At 39.6% G+C, this 12722-nt stretch overlaps 1 protein-coding gene across 4 annotated transcripts; it reads right to left on the bottom strand.

Annotated features, from left to right (window-relative positions):
- Positions 1-1859: 1859 nt before the first annotated feature.
- LOC117760057 (LIM/homeobox protein Lhx8) lies at positions 1860-10169 on the bottom strand. 4 transcript variants are annotated; one of them, XM_034582779.1, is made up of 9 exons: positions 9257-9919; positions 8561-8686; positions 8239-8360; positions 7340-7560; positions 6442-6545; positions 5125-5220; positions 4028-4217; positions 2900-2986; positions 1860-1917 (listed from the first exon to the last, which is right to left on the bottom strand). In XM_034582779.1, exons 1-8 carry the CDS (start codon positions 9323-9325, stop codon positions 2910-2912), a joined length of 1005 nt encoding a protein of 334 aa, XP_034438670.1. In that variant the 5' UTR covers positions 9326-9919; the 3' UTR covers positions 1860-1917; positions 2900-2909. The 4 variants fall into 4 exon arrangements, with proteins under 4 accessions (XP_034438670.1, XP_034438671.1, XP_034438672.1 ...); XM_034582780.1 differs by lacking the exons at positions 1860-1917; positions 9257-9919 and adding an exon at positions 9961-10169 and having other exon boundaries at positions 2430-2986; XM_034582781.1 differs by lacking the exon at positions 1860-1917 and having other exon boundaries at positions 2430-2986; positions 4028-4205; positions 9257-9924.
- Positions 10170-12722: the final 2553 nt, after the last annotated feature.

The raw sequence follows: 12722 nt of genomic DNA, 5'->3' as shown, positions 1-12722 counted from the left end.
TATCCAGTTTTGAAGAACATCACATAACCAAATAGAAATGCTCTCAGAGTACTAAGTGCAACAATCAATATCAATACTGCAGTGTTAGTTATTATCCCCCATCGATCTCAACAAAAAACTTCCCTCTGAAAGTTAAAAGGCAACTGCTTATATAGCCCCTTCCATCAGCAGGAGCCAACCCAGACCATACCACCCTCGCCTGGAAACAGGCAGGTGGAAGTTAACTGTTAGATCCAACTTTAAAAATGCCTGTGCTGGCAGCTTGATTAAAACCCTATACACAAAAAATAGCAAATAGCTGCTTAGAGAAGCAGCTCAGTCAGCATAAATCAAATCCGGAAAGAGCAATGTTATAGGCCACGCCCACATGCACCAATCAAAATGGCACTTCAGATTTTGTTTAATTCTGGCCTCCAGACCATGCACAGCTAATTTAGATCGATTTTGTTGACCTGGTTTTGAGGTACATATATTTGTAATTTCTGGTGCCCCCTTTTGGTTGGGTTTAAAATGCTTTTGAAGCCAAGATTGGCTGAGCACCTCTCTTTGCAGAGATGACGGCAGCCATGTTTTGTGACCGATCCTGCTCATTTCTAACAGAAACGTGCATCTCAGGCCCCAAAGGCTGTTTAGGGGTTTAATTCATCTTAGTGTTTGCATTACACTAAGACTTAACCTTTTGACAGATTTGAAATAGAAACTGCAGGTCCTGACCCAACCACCAGCCGATTTACCAAATTCGACGAAAACTGCAGTTATCTCTGCAGACATGAACGGGCAGACAGACACCACTGATTACAATTACACCAGACTGCTACCACAGACCACATAACGTGGCTGTGAAAATCATAGGCTTGTTCTCTAGTGTGTGTCCAAGCAGCAAAAAAACACAGAACCTGAACCTGTGACACGTTCTGTTTCTTATCTTTTCAACCTATGGGCGAATCTGTGTGCGACTCAGAGGGTCATACATGAATTAAGTAGCTGCTCTTAAAGAGATACTCTCCATAAATGTATCTCATTAGTTTTAGAGTTGCTTCCTACTGGTTGAAATGTTTCTCTGTCTCTTCTTATTAAAGGTTCAATGTGTAGAATTTAGTGACATCTAGTGGTGAAGCTGAATACCCCTCCCCTCACCCTCCACTTCCAAACATGAAGGAGAACCTGTGGTAACCTTCAGTTGTCATAAAAACTCAAAAGATTTTTGTTTGTCCAGTCTGGGCTACTTTAAAAATCATGGTGTCCTCCATAGAGAGGACCCGCTCCCTATGTAAATACATTAGTGAAAACATCACTAGGATTATTTTATATTAAATGTTTGCCAATAGATCCATTTCACCTAAATCTTACACACTGAACCTTAAAGCCAAAAGTGAAACTGATCCTGTTTTGTATTCTCCATTAGCATTTTAGTCAAACAGCATAATTTAGTCAAGCCTTTGAAAGGACACAGCCGATGGTGAAGATCAGAATAAGATGTTTTATTATTATTATAATATTTAACTATTTTTGGGATTCCAGCATCCCTCTGTATGACACTGAGCTCTAAATCTTTGAGATGTGACCCCTGTTTGTGAGTGTTTATCCTGTCAGGCCTGAGCGCCTGCCCTCATGGTGCCTCCGAGTGACAGCACCGCCATAGGTGCACACCCTCCGCCCCCGTTTGTGCCGAACACGCTGAAACACGTACGACGTTAACCATTCAGTGAAAGCACAACAACTCTGCTTGTGTAACTGAAAGCAGCGAAACGATGCATGTAATGCTCAGTTTGGCATTTGACACATAAAACGTCATTATTCCTTTCATACATACTGGATAACGACTTTCCTACCAGGTGAATTAACTAACTGTTTGTGTGTGTGTGTGTGTGTGTGTGTGTGTGTGTGTGTGTGTGTGTGTGTGTGTGTGTGTGTGTGATTGTGATTGTGTGAAGCTCAGGTGTTGTTTCCTTCCCACGAAGGTGAATACCTAAGATCTGATAAGTGAGGTAAAAACAGTTTTTATATGCTTCCCCCTCCCTCCCATGTCTGGAAATTAGATTCTTTGGTCAACCACAGTCAACAAGTACACACAAGTAAAACGTCTCTCTTTGTTAGAATGGGCGTCAGTTCTCTTACTGCAAACTCTTAAAAGATGCAGCTCTCTAACCTGTTGATCGACTGAAAGATGAGTCTCACGCCAAACTGTTTTATTTATTATGACCTCTGTTGTGTATTTATTTATACAGTGAAAGGTGCGATTCTTTTTTTTTTAAAGAATATATTGCATGTGGCCATATTCATCATGATATATATCTGCTTTGTTACTTGTGTTTTTATCAATAAACTGTTTTTCTACTCAACCTCCTAAATTCTTCATTCACTCACTCAGCTGCTTGTGTGTCACATGTGTTTCCAGTCACTCACACATCTCACAGGTTTGGGAAATTAGACATTTATTCTCAAAACAGACTTCACATACAATAAATAAATTAAATTGCAATATTTAAAACAGTGCTAAACAAACAATTTCAAGTTCATCTTGGTAATGAGTTGACATTTGTGATCCGGTGGCTTTCACTTATGAATAGCACAGTTAAACTATGTCATCAACTACACAAACAGATATGAATCCATAATGTCATGTGCCATAGTCCCATGAGGTACACTGAAACCTTTCCATCTCCATATTGTATATATACATTAAAATGGTGGAGTACACTTGTCCATGATGATGCACAGCAGTGACTGAAGTGTTTTCATTTAATATAAAAATGAGATGAGCTGCTGGTAGTTTCATAAAAGAGGGCTTCATGACCCTGAAAATGAAATAATATTTACCATGGAGGTTTGAATACTGCGGCTGCTAATGACGAATGATCGCTGGTGGAGTGTGTGTGTGTGTGTGTGTGTGTGTGTTTGTCAGCTGCTCAGGCGTGCGACACAGGCAGGGAGGTCATGGCATGGGCTGGCAGCAGCGGCTGAAACATGGATGGAGGGGGGTGTACTGCGGGCACACACAGAGCACCAGAGTCATTACAGTGATTCACACATTTACTCATGAATCAACTCACACTTTGATTTGGAAAACGTTCTTATATTTGAATCTCCTTTAGTCTTTGGTAAATATTCATATAGATCATCCTCGACAATGTGAAAATCCAGATTATTTGACTGGTTCTCCATTGATATCGACGACTTTCAATGAAGAAACAAAGTATGAAATGTTATATTTCTAAAACATTGCTTCATTAGAAATTAATACAAGAACGTAAGTAGAAATGTACTGTTGAAAGACTGCTATCAAAACTATGTTGATAACCATATCATTTCTAATAACATGTATCCTCCCAATAAACATTATGGGCAAGTCTGTCCATTTATTTGTTCAAAAATCATTTTTTTATTATTAGTTTGTTGATGAAAGAGGAAAATTTGTATAATCATCTTGTAGCCTGATATTTCAGAAAACAACTCTATGATCCCCTCTGTATCTTTTGTAAAGGGTTTAAGTTTTACTTAAGTGTTAAATATAACACTGAATCATCTGCATATAAACTAACTTATATTTTTGTAACTTTTTATGAGCCATAAATTAGGAGAAGTTAGTTTGAATTCCTTGAGATAACATTATATTTCAATAAACCAGTGCAGTTGGTGACTTAAACATATTTATCATAGTAAAACGCTATAATCTTAAACAGATTTATTAAAACAGTTTGAGTCAGTGTTGAGTCTAATTTCTTGGCAGCAATTAAACATTGGAACACATTGCTCTTCAGATATTTCGTACATCAAATGTAAGTTGTCACAACGTAAGACATCAATTTAACCTGCGCTTCTTTTGTTCATTTTTCCTTCGTATCACACACATAACAAAGAAACTTAATATTCAAAATGTGAAAATAGTCATTCCTCTGATTATTGTAGTAATCCCTGTAAACATGATCAATTGTCTTCTGACACAAGGTTGTAGCATTTCGCTGAATACAGAAAGAAATCTATGAAAATCCCTCGTGTAAAAAATCATAAAAAGTCTGGTTCTCACTGTCTATGAAGGAGTGTAGTGCAGAGAGCATTGAGCCCTCGGGGCCTCCGTAGGCTGTGTACTGCAGCTCCTCGGGCGTTGGGGTGGGCTGCGACAGGCGGCTGGGCTGCAGCGAGGTCATGGGGGTGCTGGAGGAGTGGTTGGGGCTCACGTGCTTCTTGTGGCGAGCTCGGCAGTTCTGGAACCAGACCTGAGTTAACGGGACAAACAGCCTTTGAAAGGAACATGCAATGAAAGAACACTGTCCAAAACATATGAATAGTTACTGCAGTTTTTAAATCATTAAGTCAAAACACAAAACTCTAATTTTCTATTTGAATGGAGGTACAGTCATATTTCCTGGTGAGTGTAACCATTATTATGTTTTTATAGCCCTGTGATTTTTATTGTTCTTACAACTCAGTGTTCCCAGTCCATGTTCATTTAGTGGTGCCTTTATTATTCGAGTATCCCAAGTTTGACTTTGTCCTATATGTGTCATTATCAACCTAGCGTGCTTGACGTTAGCAGTGGAAAAGTTTAGTTTTAATCTCACAACCATTAATTTCTGTGACTAAAACCTCCGCTCAGGAAATTTAGATAACACAGTATATTTAACTATACATTAATGTTTATTGCTTTCAACCAACTTCTTCTTTGTTGTTGAATTATACACAACTTATTTAAGAGTGGCTTTAATAGAAGATATATTTTGTTGGTGTAAAAGTATTTCTCTCTGTAGTCGTCCTGGATCTTATCCTTACCGTGCGCTTTGCCAGCGTACTGTACTGGAGGATTATTTTTGAGATACTATAATTTAGTATTTAGAGTATTTTCATACTATGGTACATTGTATTTATATACAGAAAAATACTTTACTTTGTGCTCCATTCCATTTAGTTATAACATACTTTGTTGATTGATATTTGAGATCCAGTCAAAATTATCAGCTAATATGATACAATACATGCTTATAAATTAAACTTATATATATATATATAAAACTGGGCAAGTATACCTCGTTAGTGGGTTGTGAGTTATCTCTTGCTTCTCTCTCAGTAAGTGTATGGAGTTATGTGAAGATGTGCATTTCTCTCATGCACTGATCCCTCACTGACCTGTATGACTCTTCGACTGAGGCCCGTCTGCTCCGCCAGCTTCTGCAGCGTTTGTGCGTCTGGGTTGTTGTCCTGAGCAAACTGGGCCTGCATCACCTGCATGTACACAGGTAAAAGAAAATCTGTTCAGTATCAGAAGATTTCCTTTCTTGTCCTTGGATTTAAAAGATTATCTGCAGCACCCTGCTGTGAGGGGACATGACCAGGTTTTTACTCTGTCAAATTCATTGCTGTCAACAAAACGTTTTTTTGGATAATGTAGGTATTAAAAATAAGAATCAATATGTTTAGGAAAAAGTGATTATGAATCATCAATCAATCCAATTTTATTTGTATAGCCCATATTCACAAAGCACAATTTGCCTCACAGGGCTTAACAGGGTGTGACATCCTCTGTTCTTAACCCTCAACAATAGATGTCGCGTGTAACTGAACACATCAACAAAATTACTATATTTACAACATTGATTCGAAAAAACTGATTTGATCCTAATTGAAGGTGTGTTAGTGGTGAAAGTGTTTATGCATAAGAACATTTAAATTTAAAATAAAGAGTTATTGCCAGTAATGGTAGAATATGTGAGTAGACGTATTGTTTATCACACAGTCGATCATAGTCAGGATCATGATCCACAGAAATGACCATGTAACAGAAAATGAGTAAAATCATATTATTTGGAAACCAGCATCCCTGTCACCTGCATAATATCTGTTTCATTCAAATAAACGTGTCACTAAACTAACTAACCAACTAAAAATCAACAATTGATTTGACTTTTCTTTAGGTGAAGTATGATAATTGAGCTCCCGGTAAAAAAAAAAAGAATAGTTATCTTGGCTGCAGCTCTTACTGCGGACGATGGGTTATCTTTCTGCCTTTTCTCTCGTGTTGCTGTTTTGCTGTCTGAGCTGTGCGTTGTGCTCTGACACGTCTAACAATGAAAATCAAAGGTAAATCCATCTGAGCTTGTTTCACTCAATCTGCCCGTATTCTTAATTTCATAGGTTTGTGTTCTAGTATAATTTTAAAGGCAGAGGCCACTGGTCCAATATCTTTGCATTTCAATTTTCTTCTGCCACAAGATAAATATTTTCTGGTATTGTTTGGTTCCTTGCAGATCAAGCCAGACCATTGTGGGAATTATCTGATAAACAGCAGTTTGTTTTAACACTGGCCTTTTTTCTTTTATAACATATTTATGATTAAAGTAAATGATGAGTTTTACTATTTGCCTTTCTACCCACCACATATTTCACCCTGTATTTATCCCATTTTTGATGCAATAGCCTGTGTAATTTGCGATGATGGGGATTAACCTGCAGCTGGTCGGCCGTGAAGCTGGTCCGAGCTCTCTTGGAGGGTTTGGGCTGGTTAATCTCCTGCTCGGTGGGAACAGCCCCCTCCATGTTAACACTGCTTCCTGCAACAAAGAGCAATTCCTCATATGTAAACCCCCTGGTGCTATATCACATTGCAGAAACACAACAGAGGATATATATCATTTTAAAATACACTGCACATTTTAAACATTGAAATAACATTTTTTTAAAAAGGAAAATAATATTATTACAAGTAACATGCATGCTCTTTTTTAAATAATAAGTTGTATTTATTGTTTGACTCTTAGTGGGGTCGGTACCCTGTTGCCTCCAAGGTCCCATTAAATTCAACTATAACCTTCATTTACATGTTGTATAGTGAAGTGAGGTACGGATGATTATCAATGTGCCTTGTCCTTTGAAATAAATAAACATAAACCACACCTGCTGAAATAGATATTCATATATTTTGTACTTTGTGGTAATTAAACACAATTGAATAAACATATTAAAATCAAACTATTTCTTTTTTTTTTAAAGGGAATATGTGAATATTTGGCTTGAAATTTAAATTGTTATTCTCAGGACATTTCATGGATGTTTTATTTTGTAGGTATTCAGGTTGTTTTTCATCATTTTGACCTAACTATGTTATAAATAATGAAGGCAAACAGCTTATTTCACCTTTCTTTCAGTAGCTTGAAGTGAAGAAAAAACTATTTCCACATCAATTTGATAATAAAGCAAATATTGTGATTTCTATGTCAAAATGTAACAAAGCTGTGGGAGACATTTGAAGCATTCGTTCATTTAGTAACCTGTTTATAGAATAGAATAAAACGCTATAATAATATTTCTGAAAGCAGTGGTGTGTGCGGGTGCCGGGCTCACGCACCTTTCTCCACGGCCCGCTTGAGGTTGTCCAGCATGCAGTCGTAGTGGACCCTGCAGAGCACCTTCTCCTCCACCAGGGCGAACTCCTCCCCGGTGGACAGCTGCCTCTTGCAGGAGAAGCAGGCGAAGCAGGCCAGGTGGTACACGTTCCCCTTGGCCCGGCGGACCCAGTCTGTGGAGTGGATGTTCCTGCCGCAGCACGCACACCAGCTCCCGTACCTCCTGCGGGTGGAGGTCAGGGTGAGCACATCACGCACCCACATCCAGCACATCCACACCTGCGCGCTTTTAACGCATCACTGTAAAGGCTTCTCTGCGTTTTGAAGGGTTTGAACTCACCTCCTCTTTCTTTTTGACTGATTTGTTTTAGGCCCAAAATGAAATGATTTGTTTTTACCACAACAGATAAATCCTCAGACATGTAGCTGACTTTGTTGATTGCAATAGGTCCTTTTATATTAAATAAATCAGAGCCGACGATCAAAGTGTGTCCCTTAAACAATGCTTTACCTAGTTTATCCAATATTAATAAAATCATTAGCTGCGGATCCATTTATCCATCGATCTGTGTTTTAATTGTGATTAATGATGGAGACATAAAAAATGCGGCGAATATTTTTTGTTAAGGGCAAAACCGCTTTGGTTTGGATTGATTATTAAAGGATTTATTGGCCAGTAAATAATTCACATTTAAATACATACATCACTAGAAGCAAAAGCAGTGACAGATGTCAAACCCTGTCGCCATATTAGCTATTATTACTAGAATCATTACTTTTATTAGTCATTATTATCCCTCAATTTACAGATTTTTTTTGTGTTTCTGACTTTCGTTTCAGTAGCTTTGATTTTCGTTAGCATTTTGCATTAGCACTAATAAAACAAATTCGCTGCACATACCGAAAGTAATCCACTTTACAGAAAACCTCCTTCTCTTTGATGTAACAGCTGCTGTGGCTGCCAAGTGAAGTCTGGCACACGCTGCACGACAGGCAGCGCACATGCCAGCACAGGTCGTTCACCTGAAGCAGAGACAGAGGATAAATTATGTAAAGTCACTCAGGTTTGGAGACGAGAGGCCTGACTGATGCGTTGAGCCTTCGAAACCACAGAAATGCAGCACGCGAAGGAGAAAAACAAAAACACCTCCCGATCCAAAGCTGAATGGAAGACAGGGGGAGAAGTGAAAAGACTCGGCGGTGTTTTTAATTCCTTTTTTTACCTTTAATAAATATTTATCCACGATTTCCTCGTTGCAGCTCGCACACACGGTTCTGCCCAGCAGAGGCGCGGAGGCCATCGCCTGCAGCGACGACGCGTCTTCATCCAAAACTTCCACCGGCGCGCCCTGGAGGGATCAGACCTGCGGTTAGAAAATTACGCACGGGAACGCATCCATCCTGCACCTATAGAACATACCGAGCAGGGCTGTAAAGACTGTGAAATACCTGAGCTGTCACCTGTCAACCACATCAGCCATTAGGATGACGCGTAAACAATAAATTCATAATGAATACTGAACTTTCTGGCTCTTAACTTGGCTCCACTTCTCTTGCGCTGAGGTTTTTATTGCGTCAATATCTTAAAACATGACACTAAAGTCCGTTCACATCATACAATTTGCAGCCATTGTTAGTAACAGAATAATATATATATTTTTTTAAACATTAGATATTTTTCTTGCAAATTCCACAAAACCTTTCAGCAAAAGTTCAGGTTTAAGAGTTGTCTCCAGGCTGGATGTATTTTTAAAAGTTAATTTGACGAGTTGTTCGTGATATTTATGCCCAATTTTTTTACCAATTTTCTTTCCTCAATAACAATTATTTCAAGCTTCATCCCGGGAATTGGCCTCAGTTTCATTCCCAGCCAGTTTCTGGAGAGAAAGAAAGTTTCATCCTCAGCGCTCGCTTCCTACCATGATGTCCCTCCTGTCCTCAGAGCATCTGCCCAGCAGCTCCTCGCCTCCCTTGCAGTCCTCACACATGACGCACAGACTGTGGTGGTCGCTCCGTCACACCGCAGCTGCATTAAATGCCCCCCCGAGGCCCCTTCCCCATAAATATCATCACGCCTGTCGCCTTTTCACCATGACAACGCCGCCGATTAACCGAAGTGACATTTTTTAAGAGAGAGGGATAGACATCACTTAGAAAAACAGACAACACTTGAACTAATACCCACAGCACTAATCCTTATGTGCATTATGTGCTTGAGATCTGCAATGGTGATGCGTGCGCACGTTCCACGCAGAGACCACCCCATACGCACCAATTACGCACGTCAATCAAAAGAAGCAGGTCTCCGAGGGGGAAAGGGGGACTGATTTATTTAATAACAGTAATTAAAACAGGCTAAGTTCACCACAAACGTCTGCCCAGGGTAACCAAAAGGTGAAGAGGTCTCATTAACTACTTGAGTTTTAATTGCAGACTTTCAGGGAGGGATAATCTCCCCCCACATCTCAGCCGAATGTGAAAATAGTGAGCTGTCAGCCGCCACACTCTCGTTTAATTGGCAAAGCAAGTTCGACCAATATCTGATCTCCCGTCTACTGACCCGTGCACACCTCAAAGAAACAACATCACGCGTCTGTGCGTTTTCATGTCTTCCATCACTCACCTCATCGCTTTGTCCCACCACGCAACACTCCACCTGCACCTCACTTTTCCAGCGCATGTCTGAGTCCCGGAGCAGAGAGAGAGGAGAGAGAGCAGGAGCTGCAGGGTTTCACAGTAAAAGTCTGCCTCAGTGTGTGTGTGTGTGTGTGCGCGCGCGTGTGTGTGAGCTGTGTTAGAGGGCGGATCATAATTCATATTTTGCTCTCCTCTGTGGCCGCGCCTACCATAACACTGCTGTGTGGTATTTCAGGTGAGATCTGAGAGGGAGAAAACAAAAGATATTCTTACAAATCATGCAACTACTTAAAATAACGTGAGGCACAAACAACATCATGCATTTTAATGGGCGATAAAATGTACCTGAATAGGCATTACTGTAAACCAAATCACTTAACCCATACTACTGAGGGCAATACAGTACTTTTCACTCCCCTGCATCATTCTGATAGGTGAAGTTTTTTACATTAAGAGCATACACATATCGAATGAACAGATTGAAATACATAACAGAAGCTTTAAAAATAACCTCAGCCAGTTAGTTGTATTTAAGTATTTTTATGAATAGCAATAACAGCAATGTGTGATTTGGGTAAATGTTAAACCTTCAGGGCAGAAGTGTCCAGTGACTGGTTCAAGGGATTTTATTTCCTCGTTTAGTCTGAACTGGTTACATTTTAGAGGCATGAGGATATTAAAAATAATAATAATCTTGAAATAAAAAAATAAGTAAATATTCTTCAAGTATTTTTTTATTTATCATTTGACTCTTAGTGGGGTCTATAGGGCAATAATTTGAGCTCCGACTCCGATACCCACCTTCTGTCTTCTGTGCATTGTCTCTTCACCTTGTTGCCTCCAAGTTCCCATTAAATTCAACCTGCAAATTCAACTATAGCCTGCATTTACATGTTGTGTATTGAAGTGAACGCACGATAACCCATGTGTATTGTCCTTTTAAATAAATAGACATAAATCAGACTTTGTGGTAATTCAAACACTGTTTAGGATTATGCATCACGTGAATAACACCCTATAAAGTTGCAGGGAATAAAATGAACAGTGTCATCTTGGTATCAGCCTTATTTGAGTCCATGAATTCTTATAGTAATCATTTATGGTTAATGTATACTATACTATACATATATATTGTTTTAGACAGATTTCCCACATAATGACTTTAGTTATACATTTCTATCAGCAACCCTAACATGTAATAATGTTTTCTTTTATTGTCATAACTTTTGTTTTGTAATGTCTGTAAACTGATTTACATACAGCTTCAATCTAACACAACATTTTTTAAATGGAGGTTATGTAAAGAACCAGTGATGAAGTGGTGAACTTGAGCTTTATTGACTTGCAGCCAATGAAAGTCAATAAAGCTGTATTTATATTAATATATATATATATATATATATATATATATATATATATATATATATATATTCTAGTCTTGATGACCACTCAAAGCTTTTTACAATACAGTTTTTGCCATTCACCCACACATTCATACAGTGCATCTATGGGCAGCAGCTTTTTCTATGAGTGCCAGGGGCAATGTAGTGTTCAGTATCTTGGCTAATTACACTGCGGTATATGGGGATGACTGGGATCGAACCGCCGACATTCTAGTTAGAGGAAAACCTGCTCTACTCCCTGAGCCTGCCCTCATTAGAACAGTATACCACACAAACCTGAATATAAAACATAAACCATAATAAAAACATTTGTTAAAGTAAAACACCCCAAATGATCTCATATTGTGGGTGTGTTGTGCTTGTGTAACATTAAACCTGGAGTACATTCATCATCTGTGGTAAAAACAAGATCACATCATCAAACACTAATCATCCGATGACTCCTCCTTAATAGTTTGATGACAGTGGAGACAAAATAATTTCTCACTCTGTTCCACCTGAAGCTGACAAATGAATGTACCTGTCACTCAGGTGCATCAGTGCTTCCCTGTGAACTGTAATAGAATTGTGCAGTGGCACAGAGTGAGACGTCAGTACAGCACTTGAGTAAATCTATTTGTTCCATGGTTTTTGCACCTTGAGCTGCGTCTCACTGTCTCACTGTCTCACTCCTGTCAGCTTCCACTCTGCATCCAGGCTGTGACAGGCAGAGACTCTGTTCTGTGAAGTGGTGATTCAGAAGGATTAAAAGGACCAGATGACAGGCGTTCCATAAACAAACTGCTCGGTCCACTTACCGAAGAAAATCGGTATTTTATTTTTTTATTTTATTCTTTCACCAACTCGTTCAACCTAGGCGATCTGGCAATCCCACCCATCACCATAACCCACACACACACTCACACACACACACTGCAGAAAGACTATTTTCTGTCCTCAGCTGAGAGATAACAGTCCGACCTGCACCGGCATGAGTCTGTGTCCGTATCGCACCATCGCAGAGGGATAAAGGAGTTAGCGTGCCTCCATCGAGATGTGTCCTGTTCCACCTGGTGGAGATGAATGCCCTTTATCAGATAACACATCTCTGACATAGCCCACTGCAGCACAGACGTTTCACTGCTGCAGCGTGGGATTCTGTCTGGATATGACCACCAGTGTTCGAAGACTGGCGGGGTCTCTGAACACTGGGGGGGGGGGGGGGGGGGCTTGGCTGTGCTCGCAGTGATGATTTCACATGGAGGAGGTCAGAGGTGAGAGGAGAAACCGTGATACCAGGCAGGAAGACGGTTTTTTAATATTATGTAAAAACAAACCAACACTGATCTGAAGTCACGAGAGGAAC

Source organism: Hippoglossus hippoglossus, chromosome 4 (genome assembly GCF_009819705.1).
Source record: "Hippoglossus hippoglossus isolate fHipHip1 chromosome 4, fHipHip1.pri, whole genome shotgun sequence".
NCBI classification, from domain to species: domain Eukaryota; kingdom Metazoa; phylum Chordata; class Actinopteri; order Pleuronectiformes; family Pleuronectidae; genus Hippoglossus; species Hippoglossus hippoglossus.
The sequence above is the reverse complement of the archived record's forward strand: the minus strand, read 5'-3'. Positions and strand labels throughout refer to the sequence as shown.

Bases quoted from the DNA above. Each gene is read 5' to 3' on its own strand.
- LOC117760057 (XM_034582779.1), bottom strand. From the start codon at position 9,325: ATGTGTGAGGACTGCAAGGGAGGCGAGGAGCTGCTGGGCAGATGCTCT. The intron at 8,687-9,256 runs GTAGGAAGCGAG...TGATCCCTCCAG, and splicing joins AGGACAGGAGGGACATCATG to GGCGCGCCGGTGGAAGTTTT. The intron at 8,361-8,560 runs GTAAAAAAAGGA...TCTCTGCTTCAG, and splicing joins TGGATAAATATTTATTAAAG to GTGAACGACCTGTGCTGGCA.